The sequence below is a fragment of the Callorhinchus milii genome, unplaced genomic scaffold (assembly GCF_018977255.1).
Source record: "Callorhinchus milii isolate IMCB2004 unplaced genomic scaffold, IMCB_Cmil_1.0 Scaffold19, whole genome shotgun sequence".
NCBI classification, from domain to species: Eukaryota; Metazoa; Chordata; class Chondrichthyes; order Chimaeriformes; family Callorhinchidae; genus Callorhinchus; species Callorhinchus milii.
The window spans coordinates 9769932-9785496 of record NW_024704760.1 but is presented as its reverse complement, the minus strand read 5'-3'; the positions used below and the strand labels follow the sequence as shown (position 1 = coordinate 9785496).

The 15565-nt window shown below is 45.3% G+C and overlaps 1 protein-coding gene across 4 annotated transcripts; it reads left to right on the top strand.

The window, feature by feature from the left end:
* The first annotated feature begins 986 nt into the window (after positions 1-986).
* LOC103172162 lies at positions 987-15172 on the top strand. Of its 4 annotated transcripts, none has more exons than XM_042342066.1 (3): positions 987-1159; positions 1254-1362; positions 2452-3438. In XM_042342066.1, the coding sequence occupies exons 2-3, from the start codon at positions 1256-1258 to the stop codon at positions 2885-2887; spliced, it is 543 nt and encodes a 180-aa protein (XP_042198000.1). In that variant the 5' UTR covers positions 987-1159; positions 1254-1255; the 3' UTR covers positions 2888-3438. The 4 variants fall into 4 exon arrangements, with proteins under 4 accessions (XP_042198000.1, XP_042197999.1, XP_007883159.1 ...); XM_042342065.1 differs by lacking the exons at positions 987-1159; positions 2452-3438 and adding exons at positions 11825-11933; positions 14054-15172 and having other exon boundaries at positions 1304-1362; XM_007884968.2 differs by lacking the exons at positions 987-1159; positions 1254-1362; positions 2452-3438 and adding exons at positions 11557-11730; positions 11825-11933; positions 14054-15172.
* The last annotated feature ends 393 nt before the right edge of the window (positions 15173-15565 follow it).

Sequence of the window (15565 nt, the reverse complement as noted above, 5' to 3'; positions counted from 1 at the left end):
GAGGAGGGGGAAAATGGTCAGGGTGAGGGGAGGGAAGGGAGGGAGTGAGGAGGGAGTAGAGAGTCGAGAGGGGAGCTGAAGGCTCGGTCAAAGAGAAAGGTCTTGAGACCGGCCTTGAAGGAGGAAAGGGAGGAAGCGGCGAAGGCACTGGGGGATGGAGTTCCAGAGCCTCAGGGCTGAGAGGCTGAAGGCCCGGCCACCGATGGTAGGGCGGTTGGGGCAGGGGATGTGGAGCAGACCGGAGCCATAAGTACTCCAACGAACACTCTGGGGTCTCCGAGCTTTGGCTTTTGGCAACTGTGCCTAATGCTCTATGTAATTAGGTAAGCAGGATGCATCCCCCCAGGGGAGAGAGTTGGCACCCATTGTAGATGTCGGTGGAACATATGCAATACTCTCAGTTTGGAGACTCTTAAGCACGGCGATGGGTTTCTGCACGTATCTGACACTTGTCTGACCCCCCAAATAGTCAGGAAAATTGTTATTCTGCCATATTGAGTGCCAGTGTGAGTGCATGAGTGTGCGTGTGTAAGTGTTTTGGGGTATGAGAATGTGTGTGAGTGGTTTGGGGTGTGTCATTGATTATGTGCAGGAGTGTGAGTGAGCAGGGTCTGGCGTGTTTGTGAGTGTGTGTGGGAGAGAAAGAGTATGTATGTGTGCGTGTGTTGTGTGAGAGTGTGTAATAATAATCCCTCCAAAACAAAACTATAATAAATTGGTCATTTTCAATCCACGACTGTTTGTGCGACGCTGCTGTGCGCAAACGGCTGCCAAGTTTCGCCCACAAATATACAGTCAATTCACTTTACAGTCTATTCTATGAAGCGCTTTGAGACGTCGAGAAGACTTGAAAAGCGCTATATCAAATGCAAGGATTATTATTATTATTATGTGAGTGTATGTGTGAGAAAGAAAGAGTGTGTTTGTGTGTGAGAGAGACACTGTATGTCTGTGTGAGAATGTGTGTGTGTATGGAGGAGGGTGTTTGTGTGACATTGACCTGATCAGTATTCAGGGAGGGTGTGGGGGTGTGTTGCTGCCTTTAACCCTCCTGGCTTTCTGCTCCTCGCTCTCTCACTTGTGTGGAGTTTGCGGAGCTGCCACAAGCCTCAGGATCAGGAACCACAGCAAAGAGAGGAGAGAAAAAGACAAGACCTGGGTATAAATCCTTTACTCCTGATCGTGTGTTGCAGATGATATTTTCACCTTAACACCATTTGCTGAGGGATAATACTTAAGCTTTTGTTTTGCAGACATGTCTGGAAAGTCGGTAGAGGAGATTGTGAAAGATATTAATTCCACCAGATGTGTTGGGATTGAAATCACCAACAACAGCAAACATTTCAAGCTGTCTCTGCCTGCGTGAGTACAACACTTTCTGTAAACTTTCTGGAAACTTTCTAATTTTGTGTAAACAGAAAACACAAAGAAACGGATATTTTCAGATTTATTTGAGGCCTTGGTTGAGATAGGACTGTTCACTTTCCTGAGATAGTGCTCAGTGAGAGAGGTCCGAAGTGTTGATTTTTATTCTGTTTTGATTGTAATTTCCTCCCACATTCCCCGGTGTCTCCACCACCCTCCTCCCCCACAGCAAGAATGACATTTCGAGCTCTGAGCTCTCTGGTTCGATGTTTATGTTACACATTGTTTGAGGATTCGTGCCCTTCACATAGGGGAATGTCTCAGAGCGCTTCACAAAGACGGGTTGGACACCGGGGCACAAAAACACATGGGGGTATTTATAGAGGGTCAAAGTGGATGGAATTAACAGTGAATCAGCCGGTCTCCCCAACTCCACCACCTCATGAAATCCAACTGATTCAGAACTCTGCTGCCCGTACCCTCACCAAACCAAACTGCGCACTTTCATCACTCACTCCAGTTATATAATCCTTGCATTTGATATACCGCCTTATCACTTTTACTATTTTATTATTATGATTATTATTATATTATCCCGACATTGAGACATCTCAAAATTCACAGAATTTACTGTAAAGTGAACTAACTGTGTATTTTGTGGGCGAAATCTTGCCAAGCTCCACTGGCTCCCTATTGCAGAACGATCAATTCTAAGATCTTCACACGTCAATATCAATTCACACACTAGATCTCTGACCTGCTCACACCCACTCCTCTATCAACCTTCTTTGCTCAGCTGGCTCAGCCCTCTTGCACATCCCTCGTTCTCTCTGTTCCAACCATCGCAGCCTTGCTTTCTGCCACTATGCCCTGAAACTCTGTCACTTCCTACCTCAATCCCTCCACCTGGCCTCCTTGCCTGTCTTCAGATCGCACCTGAAGACCTTCTTCTTTGTCTGCGCCTACGGACACCTCCCCTTTCTCTCTGGCTCTGCATCAAGCTCCGCCACTGTCATGCGCTCCGAGACACCGCCCCACGTAAAGGGCAGTATATAAATGCAACTTGTTCTCGTATGTGATTTACAGGACCTATGCTTACTGTGGCCGTGTGAACATCCCCCCAGACCCCACCATAGAGAAAGGGCAGAAAGGAATATCTGTATTCATCAAGACTCCACTGTCAGCCTATGGCTGTGTTGGTGTCCTGAGCTACATGTTTGATGACCAGCAAATATCTCTGCTTTTCTCCAACCCTCTCGACCAACTGAAGTATAACGTCGAGTATGCTCTGTACACTCCTGACCAAAAGACACCGACCGATGAAGTTTTATATAACAATATGTACTACCATTTGTCGGAGACCAAATCCTTCACGAAGGCGTCCCTTGGCAGAGGGAATGTAGCGCTACAGATTGTCACTGACCAGATGGAGGTCACAGCTACAATGGCAAATGAGAAAAATAAAGCCATAATCAAACTGCAGGTCGGAGATGCTTCCTCAACTCCTTTCAGTCCCAACTGATGTGATGTTTGGTGAGAGACGAACGGATACCTGTATCTGGGTCTCTATCACAGCATCGCTGCATTTACAACAAGACCAACAAAATTACATTTGTATAGCTCCTTTCACATCGGGAGGATGTCCCAAGGCCTGGACAATCAGTGTTTCGGATCCGCCTTCGGCCTTAGCCGGCCTCCCCACAGATTTTAAAACAAGCCCAGTTTCTTAAAGAGGTCTGACCCTTTAACTGAGTTGTACTCAGCTCCTCCCCAAAGAATATTTTCGCCCAACGCCTATTCTCAGGATCACTCACAGTGCCCTTTCTACGCTGGTTCTAAAGTGAGTAGAAATAAGTAGAAATAAGCAGAATTATTTTTCTGCCAGAATACTATGATGCCCTAATTTCAAGTCAAAGAACCAAAACTCATTGCTTGCTGTTTTTCCGTCCTCAGTTTTCTACATATTATAACATATATACACAAATGAAACGCATCTAGATCTTATTTTGCGATAAGATTTTTAGCATCACTTTGTAATGCCATGATTTGGAATAAAATATAATGCAAAATCAAGTTGTGTTTGGGTGTTAAGTCTTATTCTTGCCTCTGGGTTCAAACTCCACTTTGAACTCATGGTCTACGCTGACACTGCAGTGCACTGCTGGGGGAGCATTACAGAATATCAGAGTTGCTGTCTTTTGGATGAAACGTTAAACCGAGATCCCATTTGTACTTGTTTGGTTGAACCTGGCACCATTTAAAAACAGAAGGGAGTTTCTCTCCTGATGTCCTGGCCAACAAACCCCCAGATCAATTGGTCATTCACTTCTTGGCTATTTGTGAAATTTTGCTGTGTACAAATTGGCTGCCACTTACACAGCCACTGTGAGGTGCGTTGAAATATTTTGATGTCATTGGAAATATAACATCAAATAGACATGGTCATAAATCTCCTTCCAGAGGAATACTACCAACCAAACCATAAAATATACACACACACACCGCCCCCTTGTGGTGAAGGACGTATAGCTCCCTTCATGTGGGGTAGCGTCACGGAGATCATGACAGTGGCGGAGTCTGACACCGAGCCGGGGGGAGAGGGAGTGGGGAGGTGACCGTAAGCACAATCAAAGAAGATGGTGTTTAGGTGGGAAGTGGTTCAAGGCGGTGGGATTGAGGGAGAGAGTACCAGAGTTTCCAGAGGGGATATACAATCCAGTGTCTGGGTCGCTCTCAGGTCCGGGGCATTCATCCATTGTACGGATAATTATTTTGCGAGCGCTCTGACATTACAGGGTGAACTCCCCTGGCTCCTTTCTCCACAGATCAGGGACCCTAGTGTGTGTGTTGGGGGGGGGGGGAGAATGTGTCTCCGGTGGAATCAGACCACGCCTGACCTTTGCCAAGCTTCAGCGTTATCCCTTCGCATGTAGTCCCTTTAGTTTTTAAAAATCTATCGATCTCATTCTTGAATATGTTCAATGACTGACTGAGCATCCACCGCCTTCTGGGGTAGAGAATTCCATAAATTCACTTCCCTCTGAGTGAAGAAATGTTTTCTCAACTCAGTTCTAAAAGGCTGACCTTTAATCCTGAGACTATGACCCTGAGTTTTAGATTCTCCAACCAGGGGAATCAGTCTCACACTATCTGGCCTGTCACGACCCTTAAGAATCTTATAGGTTTCTATAAGATCACCTCAAATTCTTCTATATTCTAGAGAATATAGGCCTAGTCTACTTAACCTCTCCTTGTAGGTCAAACCCCTCATCCCAGGAACCAACCTCGTGAACCTAAGTTGCACTCCCTCTAAGGCGAGTATATCCTTTCTTAGATACGGAAACTAAAACTGCAAACAATATTCCAGGTGTGGTCTCACCGAGGCCCTATACAATTGCAGTAAGACTTCCCTACTCTTGTACTCTAACCCCTTTGCAATAAACGCTAACATGCTATTAGCCTTCCCAATTGCTTGCTGTAACTGCATACTAACTTTCTGTGATTGGTGTACAAGGACACCTAAATCCCTCTGAATACTAACACTACCTAGACTCTCACCCTCTAGAAAATAATCTATTCTATTTTTTCTACCTTGGTGAATAACTTCACTTCCCCACATTATACTCCATCTGCCACCTTCTTGCCCACTCACTTAACCTGTCTATGTCCCTTTCATCCTCCTTGTGTCCTCCTCACAGCTTACTTTCCCACCCAGCTTTGCATCGTCTGCAAATTTAGAAACATTAAGCTCTATTTCCTCATCTAAGTCATTGATGAAGGTTGTAATCAGCTGAGGCCCAAGCACTGATCGTTGCAGCACTCACTAGTCATAACCTGCCAATCTGAGAAGGAGCCCTTCATCCCTACAGTCTGTTTTCTGCCTGTTAACCACTCTTCGATTCATGCTAATATATTATCCTTAATTCCATGGGCCCGATCTTAGGTAACAATCTTTTATGTGGCACCTTGTCGAATGCCTTCTGAAGATTCAAATACACTATATCCACTGGGTCCCCCCATCTAACCTGCTAGTTACATCTTCAAAAGGTTCCAAAACATTTGTTAAACACAATTTCCCTTTCATAAAACCGTGTTGACTCGCCCTAATCATATTATGACTTTCTAAGTGCCCCACGACGACGTCCCTAATTATAGACTCCAGAGTTTTCCCTACCACCGATGTCAGGCTAATTGGTCTATAGTTCCCTATTTTTTCTCTCCCACCCTCTTCTTAAATAGCGGTATCATGTTTGCGACCTTCTAATCAACGGGAACCGTTCCAGAATCCAGGGAATTCTGGAAGATCAAAAACAATGCATCCACTATCTCTGTAGTCACCTCTTTTAAAACCCTAGGATGCAGGCCATCGGGTCCAGGGGATATCAGTTTTTAGTCCCATCATTTCTCTAATACTATTACTTTACTGATATTTATTTCTTTAAGTTCCTCACTAACATTGGTTCCCCACTATTTCTGGTAAGTTTTTAGTATCTTCCAACGTGAAGACAGAAGCTAAACATTTGTTTAGTGACTCTGCCATTTCTCTATTCCCCACTATAATTTCTCCTGTCTCTGCCTGTAAGGGACCCACATTTATTTGTGTTAATCTCTTCCTCTTTATAGACTTGTGAAAGCTCTTAGAATCTGTCTTTATATCTCTGGTTAGTTTACTCTCATATTCCATTTTCTTCCTCTTAATCAGTTTTTTGGTTATCCTTTGCTGATCTCTAAAACCCTCCCATTCCTCAGGCTTACAGCTCTTTTTGGCAGTATTATGGGCTTCTTTTAATTTTATACTTTCCTTAACTTCTCTAGTTGAACCACTTTTCCTGTGGAATTTTTATTTCTCAAGGGAATATGCATTTGCTGGGAATTATCTAATATATCTTTGAAAGTTTGCCATTGCTTGTCTACCGTCATATCTTTTAATCTACTTCCCCAGTCTATTTTAGCCAAATCGTCCCTCATACCTGCAAAGTTGGCTTTATTTAAGTTTAAGTCCCTTGTTTCGCACTTAACTACATCAGTCTCAAATTTAATATTAAATTCCATCATATTATGGGCACTCTGCCCTAGAGGAGCCTTAACTTCCAGATTGCTGATGAGCCCTGCTTCATTATACAATATAATATTATTATCCATTAAGACAGTGTCATTAAACCTGCAATAGTTGGCAGCAAAATGATGTACACTACAGAGTGTGGCTTCATCTGACTGTTATAAACTGGTTTCAGTTGGAAATCATATCTTCCACTGAATTAGTTTGCTAAAGAAGAGATAAGGAGCCCTAAGGTATGGCGTACCAAAAAGACTTTGACCTTTAATGCCCCTCCTTTAACCCTGAAGTTAAACAGAAATTACTAGTCTTAACCCACGAGCCCATTTTGTCCTAAGGCTTATGATCGCAAGATCACAGGATTGTTCTGGATGAAGAAACCCTTTGGTCCATCTGATCTCATCCCTCCAGAATACCAACCTACTGTCCCTCCATCACAGCATCAAGCTGCTTTTTAAATAAGTTAGTTTCCGAGCATCAACCACCCTTCCTGGCAACCTGTTCCATTCGTTAATTACCCTAATTACTCTAAGTAAAGAAAAACTCCTTGTGCATGTCCTGAAATTGGCCTTTACAAATCAACCTGTGTCCTCTCATTCTACTGTCTTGCTGCATCATAAAGTAATGATCTGGGTTTGCTTTTACAAACCCATTTAAAATTTGGCACTTCTTTAAGGTCTCCTCTAAGTCATATTCTCTCAAGACTGAAAAGCCAGAGTCTGTCTGATCACTGCTTACAGCCAGGGCCAATAGAAAATTGCGGAAATATTTGCCAAACATTGCCAGGTTTTGTGGAAAATTGTGGGGTGATTGGTGCTATGGAGGTATATTTTAATATCAACCTGTATTTTTTCACTTTATTGATCAAAACTAAACATGAAGAAATAACACAGGTTAAATTGTTGCAAAAAAACTTACTAATGCTTTCTTTAACAAAAACTGGGTGGCCCACTCCGGTGGCGAGGGAGGGGAGGATACCAGCCCAGGCCAGAGAGGCCAAAAGTCAGTTTCCATCCTGTACTACATTTGAAGGTTTGGAGATCAGCCAAATACCAGCATTGCTGGCCAAGCTCACCCGTGTCCTGACTGTGGGGCTACAGGAAGTCACCAGATCTTGCCTCTCGGGAAACGCCTCCATACACAGACACAGAGACACAGACAGACGCTCACCCTCAGACACAGAGAGAGACACACATGTGCGTTCACAGACACAGAGAGAGAGAGACACCTCACAGACAGAGAAAGAGACACGCACTCGTAGACACATACCCATACAATACAATACAAAATTACATTTGTATAGTGCTTTCACGTCGGGAGGACGTCCCAAGATGCTGAACCTGAGCAGGGGGGGGATTGGGGTACAGGAGGGTGGAGGGCAGGGAGGGTGGGGGTAGGAGGGTGGCCGAAGGCACAGTCGAAGAGAAGGGTCTTGAGACGTGCTTTGAAGGAGGCAAGGGAGGGAGCGAGTTGAAGGGAATGTGGTTGAGGGCAGAGAGGCTGAAGGCCCGAGCACCGATGGTGGGACAGGCTGGGCGGGGCACGTGGAGCAGGCCAGATCCTGCTGAGCGGAGTGAGCGGACAGAAAAGCAGTTGTCCTGGAGTCGGGGGGGAGGCAGAGAGATAGAGTTGGGTGTCATCCGCACACATGTGGAAGTTGATCCCATGTCTGGGGATGATGTCATCAAGAGGGAGCAGATAAATATTGAAGAGGAGGGGACCAAGGACAGAGCCCTGAGGAACACTGCACGAGATGCTGTGGGGGCTCGAGGAGAATCTGTTTCCAGAAACAAAGTGGAGACGTTGTGAGAGGAGCTAGAGCAGCTCCGCCCACGGTAGCGGCACGGCCCTGCTTGAACCAACAACCTTCTGAGGCAAGAGTGCAATCAACTGAGCCGGGCTGACCCACACTGAGCCGGGCTGACACACACTGAGCCGGGCTGACACACACTGAGCCGGGCTGACACACATGAGCCGGGCTGAGCCGGGCTGACACACACTGAGCCGGGCTGACACACACTGAGCCGGGCTGACACACACTGAGCCGGGCTGACACACACTGAGCCGGGCTGTCACACACTGAGCCGGGCTGTCACACACTGAGCCGGGCTGACACACACTGAGCCGGGCTGACACACACTGAGCCGGGCTGACACACACTGAGCCGGGCTGACACACACTGAGCCGGGCTGACACACACTGAGCCGGGCTGACACACACTGAGCCGGGCTGACACACGCTGAGCCGGGCTGACTTTACGAGTAGGCGCTATACAAATGTAATTTTGTTGTTGTTGTTTTGTTCTAACATTCAAAGACCTCCACATCCTCACCATGCCTGACCTCTGTTACCTCCTGCGGTCCCACTCCCTACGAATCCTGTTTGCAGTGCTGGATAGGAGAACGGAGCTCGAGAGCTGTTGGTGGGGCCTCGCATTTGACTGCAATTCCTGTGACGACTTTGAGAAATTTCTCCGTAATGAGGAACAGTAAACATTCATTATGTAGGACCTGTTGGTTAAGTAATTCAGGTTTCAGTCTTACAGTGGATAATTCTGTCGTTGTATTTCATAGGCAAACCCAGCAACCAGTTACTATGCAGAGATATCCTACAAACAACTATGAAGTAAATCAGCAATGTTATCAGAGGTCATCCAAAACTCTGCGGCCCGCATTCGTACCCGCACCAACTTCCGCTCCCCGATTACCCCAGTCCTGGCCAGACAGCACTGGCTCCCTGTCCCAGAGAGGATCGACTTCAAGATCCTCACTCTTGTCTTCAAATCCCTCCACTCCTCTGCACCCCACGACCTCTCTAACCTCCTCTCTCCTCACACAGTGCCCATTACCTTCGCTCCACCGGGTCTGGCCTCCTCCTTGTCCCCCGAATCCTCCGCTCCACCCTCGGCGGCCGTGCCTTCAGCCACTATGGCCCGAGGTTCTGGAACTCCCTTCCTCACTCCCTTCGCCTCGTCCCCTCTCTTCCTATTTTCAGGTCTCGGCTGACGACCTTTCTTTTCGACTGCACCTTTGGTCATCTTCCCCCCCCCTCCCCCTTGGCCCCTACCTCTCCGCCTGGCTAGGTCCCGAGATCCATTACTGTGAAGTGCTCTGAGACGCCGTCCGGCGTGGAGGGCGCTATATAAATCCAAGTTGTTGTTGTTGGCCAGGACGTAGGAACGTAGGAACAGGAGGAGGCTATTCAGCCCTTCGAGCCTGTTCCATCATTTAATTAGATAATGGCTGATCTGTACCTCAACTAATCTTTTCAATTTTAATTTCCCGTTTTCTCACCATATCTCTTAGTTCCCTGACCAAGCAAAAATCTATCAACCTCACTCTTAAAGGTGTGGATGGATCCAGCATCCACGGCCTTTTGGGGGAGAGAATTCCATATTTCTACCACCCTTTGAGTGAAAAAATGCTTCCTGATTTCACGCTTAATGCTCTGGTTCTAATTTTAAGACTACGTCCCTCGTTTTGGAGAAGTTTGGGGACAAACTCCCTTCTCTTTTTGAGTAATATCGTGGGATGTTTAACGTCCATCTGAACAAATAAATGTCTCATCTGAAGGATGGCTCGTCCCATATCACTCCCTAACACTGCAGTGGAGTGCCATCCTAGAAGTCAATAGTAAATGTCTGACTCTGTAATCAATAGTAATAAACATTCTACTTTTGAATAGACTGAATAAAACCCTTTACAAACGTATCACTGAATCCTGTGTGGGTACAGCGTATGTATCAGGCTTGGCTCAGAGTTGACCTAGAGTCGGGTGAAGCTCAATTAATGTTGTCAAACCTGAGTTTGTGATATTTTATTTCACTCAGTAAGAAAGAAATATGCGGGTTCCATCCACCTCACTTACACCTGGAAATTCCTGTGTTTTGGAATGGAAACACAGGAATTTTGCAGGTGTTTTGCACTCTCTCCCTGGAGTCAAGCGGTCCTGCGTACCTAACCCTGGAGAGTATTAGGCACAGGCTTGCTTGGGGACCCTAGAGTGGGCGATGGGGTAACTGCTGGAGGACTCACTTATGTGGGAGTTGAGTGTGTTTGTGTGGGAGGGAGGGAGGGAGGGAGTGCGGTTGGTGTGTTTGTGAGTGAGTGTGTGTTGGTGAGGGGTTCCTACTTACTGCTAGATAAACAAAGGCTTGTAGAGTAAAGAAACTTACTCAACGTTTCGCCCTTCCGGGAATCAAACCCAGGTCTTTCACTTGCGAGGCAAGTGCTTGAACCACTGAACTACAGGAATCCACAAACTAGCGAGAATGTGGACTCACTGCTGGAAGCTGTGGTTGAAGTAAAGCACATCAATGTATTTAAGAGGAAACTTGCTGCAGATATGAAAGAGAAGGGAATAGAGGGGAAGAGGAGAGGCAATTGGGAAGGTTGGAGGCGCGGAAGCTCGTGTGGAGTAAAAATCCCTGGAATAAACAGTTTGGAGCGAATGGCCTGTTTTGTGCTGTAACATTTTATAACTCCATTTGGCAACTCCCACCTCCATTTTTCCAACTCCCTCCCCGCCGGTCTCCCCAACTCCACCACCTCATGAAATCCAACTGGTTCAGAACTCTGCTGATTATTATTATATTATCCTACCGTTGAGACATTTCAAAGCACTTCCCGACATGAAAGGCGCTCTATAAATGTAATTTTGTTGTTGTTGTTCACAGAATATGCTGTAAATTGAATTGACTGTATATTTATGGGCATAACATGGCAGCTGATTGCGCACAGTAGTGTCCCATAAACAGTTGTGGATTGAAGTGACCAATTTATTCTTGCTTTTTCTTCTTCAGCGATTATTATCAGGCGTGTGGAGTAAGGAAACTTGCCCAAGGATTTGCTCTGCTGGGAATCGAACCCAGGTCTCTTCCTTGCGAGGCGAGTGCTCTAACCACTGAGCTACCGGAGTCCTCATGTATACAGTACATTCTGTGAAGCGCTTTGAGACGTCCAGAAGACGTGAAAAGCACTATATCAAATGCAAGGATTATTATTACAGGAGTCCTGTACAATCACTCCTGAGTGTGTGTGAGAGAGAGAAGGTGAGTGTATGCGTGTATGAGTGTGTGTGTTTGTGTGTGAGAGAGGTGAGTGTGTGAGAATGTGTGTGTGTATGGAGGAGGGTGTTTGTGTGACATTGACCTGATCAGTATTCAGGGAGGGTGTGGGGGTGTGTTGCTGCCTTTAACCCTCCTGGCTTTCTGCTCCTCGCTCTATCACTTGTGTGGAGTTTGCGGAGCTGCCACAAGCCTCAGGATCAGGAACCACAGCAAAGAGAGGAGAGAAAAGGACAAGACCTGGGTATAAATCCTTTACTCCTGATCGTGTGTTGCAGATGATATTTTCACCTTAACACCATTTGCTGAGGGATAATACTTAGGCTTTTGTTTTGCAGACATGTCTGGAAAGTCGATAGAGGAGATTGTGAAAGATATTAATTCCACCAGATGTGTTGGGATTGAAATCACCAACAACAGCAAACATTTCAAGCTGTCTCTGCCTGCGTGAGTACAACACCTTCTGTAAACTTTCTGGAAAATTGTTTCGATTGTTTCGGGTTTGTCTGAGGTCATGGTATAGTTAAGACTGTTGCATTAATAATAATATTTCCTGCATTTGATATAGGCCTTGACACATCATTGAGGTGTCTCAAAGTTATAAAGTGGAGCGACTGTGCATTTTGTGGGCGAAACTCTAATTCTAGACGTGTTGGTGTAAGATTCTGTCATCTATTTAAAGTTATTTAAATATACACCAAAGAGTTTTAGCCCTGGGCTTTGGGATAGGTGAGATTGCTAGTCTTTTATGATCTTTCTCCCACTGCTCTCTCTGGCCAGCTTCCTGTCTCTGGCTTTTCCACCCTACCTGCCCTAAAGACTTTATCTGATATAAAAATAAATGTGCATTGCAGAAAAGCAATCTTGCAGCTCAGTGGTTGGAGCACTCGCCTCACAAGCAAGAGATCCGGGTTCAATTCTCAGCAGGGCAAATCTTTGGCCAAGTTTCCTTACTCCACACACCTGATAATAATCCCTCAAGAAAAAAAACAATAATAAATTGGTCACTTCAATCCACGACTGTTTGTGGGACACTGCTGTGTGCAATTGGCTGCCGCGTTTCGCCCACAAATATACAGTCAATTCACTTTACAGTATATTCTGTGAAGCGCTTTGAGACGTCGAGAAGACATGAAAAGTGCTATATCAAATGCAAGGATTATTTATTATATAAGTAACGAGAACAATTGTTGTGGCTGTTTGTTTGTGGCTGTTAACAATAACTTGTATTTATATCACGGTCTTCACCAGATTAATGTCTCCGAGCACTTTAGAGTGGTGGTATGGACACTGAGCAAGGGTAGAGGGAAGGAGGAGAAGGGGATGACCACAGCTAGATTTTGAGGTGGGATTTGAAGACAGAGGGAGTCAAACGGAGCAATGAGGGAGGGAGTTTCAGAGGTGAGGGTTGTGGAATTGAAAAGCTTGGCCACCGATGGTGGGGCGGGTAAGACAGGGGACACCCAGCAAGCCCGAGTTAGCCATCATAGGGGACAAGCAGAGGAGTGGGGTGTCAACCTTATCCACTTGCCTCCAAAGGGCTTACACATTCAATGTTGAACAACAGATGAATTTCGAAATGTAGAGTATTGGAATCAAAGTTTTATTACACCAGCATAGTTGATCAGTCTACACAAATTGTAAGAGATAGCTTCAGGATTCTCTGACTGTTCTGTTTCCAACGATTGCTAGAGACTCTCATTTCTTATATACTATTTTGGCCACTACAGAACGCTGAGACCAAAATGATCTCATCCCTAATCTAGAGGCCATTTTAAGATCGTTGAACTAGGTAATAAGTTAATGATCATTTTGACTATCCATCAATATTATCAGGACATCTTTATCTTTCCTTGAGTTCTCTGTTGGTCAAAGACACTTTATTAATCTAATAACTAATTAGCAACAGATACATCTCTGTACCTTTTACTAATTGGGTACTGGTACTAAATCTTACTAATTGGATACTGGTCCTATCTACCTCTACGTAACACACATTCCTCCTGGTAACACCTTGCAAATGTGTGTAAGATTACACACGGCAGCTAGTCAGTAATTGGCACAGTCTTGTCTTTGTACTTTACTGTGGTTAATTGTTGCAGTGCTGACACATCCGACAAGGGGAAGGACTAGAGTAGAGAAAGGCAAGTGCCAGGACATGGGGTGGGGGAGGGGGTGGTTGTGTGAAATTGAGAGAGACAGTGAGCCATTGGTGACTGGCGATGGTGATAGACTTGTGGAGTTTGGAGACATCTCAATGATGTAACAAGGTGCTATATCAAATGCAAGTATTATATCAAATGTAAGGATTGTTATGATTATTATTAGTGTGAGGAGGGTAGTGGAGTTTTGGACCAGTTAAACTTTATGGATCGTGGGTATAGGGAGGCCAGCGAGGAGAGAATTAGAGAAATCCAGCCAGAAAGTGACGAGGATGTAAATAAGGACATGTGGACCCCATAAGAAGCAGACTGGGGTGGTAACCAATAACATAATGTATTGAATAGCTAGTCTATGCTTTGCTGTGAGTCTCATGGGTATTGTATCTTTCACCTGGTGATTTACAGGACCTATGCTTACTGTGGCCGTGTGAACAGCCCACCAGACCCCACCATAGAAAAAGGACAGAAGGGAGTTTCTGTGTTCATCAAGACTCCGCTGTCACTCTACGGCTGTGTTGGTGTCCTGAGCTACATGTTTGATGACAAGCAAATATCCTTGCTTTTCTCCAACCCTCTCGATCAATTCAAGTATAATGTTGAGTATGCTCTGTATGCTCCTGACCAAAAGACAGCGACCGATGAAGCTTTATATAACAAGATGTACTCAGAACTTCAGGAGTCCACATCCTTCACAAAGGCGTCCCTTGGCAGAGGGAATGTGGCGCTACAGGTTGTCACTGACCAGATGGAGGTGATAGCTACAATGGCAAATGAGCTAACGACAGGTATCTCCATAATCAAACTGCAGGTCCGAGATGCTTCCTCAACTCCTTTCAGGCCTAACTAAACATGAGGTTTGGTGAGGGACGAACGGATACCTGCATCTGGGTCTCTATTACAGCATCACTGTATTTAGCCGTCCTCCCCCCAGATTGTAAAACAAGCCCAGCTTCCAAATCAAGATTGAATTGAAGAATTTTCCACCATCCTGACTGTCCAGGCGGATGTTAACAATCCCATGACACTATTCAAAGAGAAAGGAGTTTCTCATGGTGGCCTGGCCAACAATTCCCCGAATAAAATTGTTATTAAATTTCGGTCTAGATGGAATTATAGGCCTCTGAACAATCAGTTCTGATCAAGTCTACTGATTTAAGATCATAGAATCACAGAATTATACTGCACAGAAGGAGGTCATTTGGCCCATTGTGTCTGTGGAGTCTCTTTGAAAAGAGCTTCCAAATCAATCCCACTCCCCCGCTCTCTCCCCATAGTCCTGCAAATGTGTCCTCCCCAAATAATGATCTACTTCTCTGTTGAACGCTGTTTAAAAGGTGTGGGAACTCCTTGAAACGGACCTGGCTCCAAGATGATACACATGTCAGTTTTGAGTCCGCCCTCAGTTTGTTTCTATGTGTATAATATATGATATATACATAGGAAATAAATCCTGATCTTTTGTGAATGATTTATGGGATCATCGTGTGATGCAGTGGTTTGGAATAAAAGGTTATGGAAAATCAAGTCTTGTGTACATGTTAACTGAGTCCGTCTGGCTCAGTCAAGACTAGTACTCTTGCCTCTGAGTCAGAAGGCTGTGGGTCCAAGCCCCACGTCAGGATTTGGAAATCATATAATCTAATCTGATGCTCTGTTGCAGTGTTGGGGGTATGCTGGATTGTTGATGAGAGATTAAACCAAGGCAGCAAGATGAGGGTTGGTGTCAGGAGGGATGGGGATCATTGGGGGTGGGAAGATGACAAAGGTTATAGTCAAAGAGGGAGATGTTGAGACCAATCTTGAAGGAGGCAAATAAAGGGGTGAGGCAAAGGGACTGGAGTTCCAGAGGGTTGGGCAGAAAGGTTAAAAGCTGAACTGAGTATCTGCTGAGCGGGTGGATCTGTAAGATTTTAGAAG

Coding starts and splice junctions, on each gene's coding strand:
- LOC103172162 (XM_042342065.1), top strand. CDS start 11,827: ATGTCTGGAAAGTCGATAGAGGAGATTGTGAAAGATATTAATTCCACC. Junction 11,934..14,053: donor TTCAAGCTGTCTCTGCCTGC/GTGAGTACAACA, acceptor GGTGATTTACAG/GACCTATGCTTACTGTGGCC.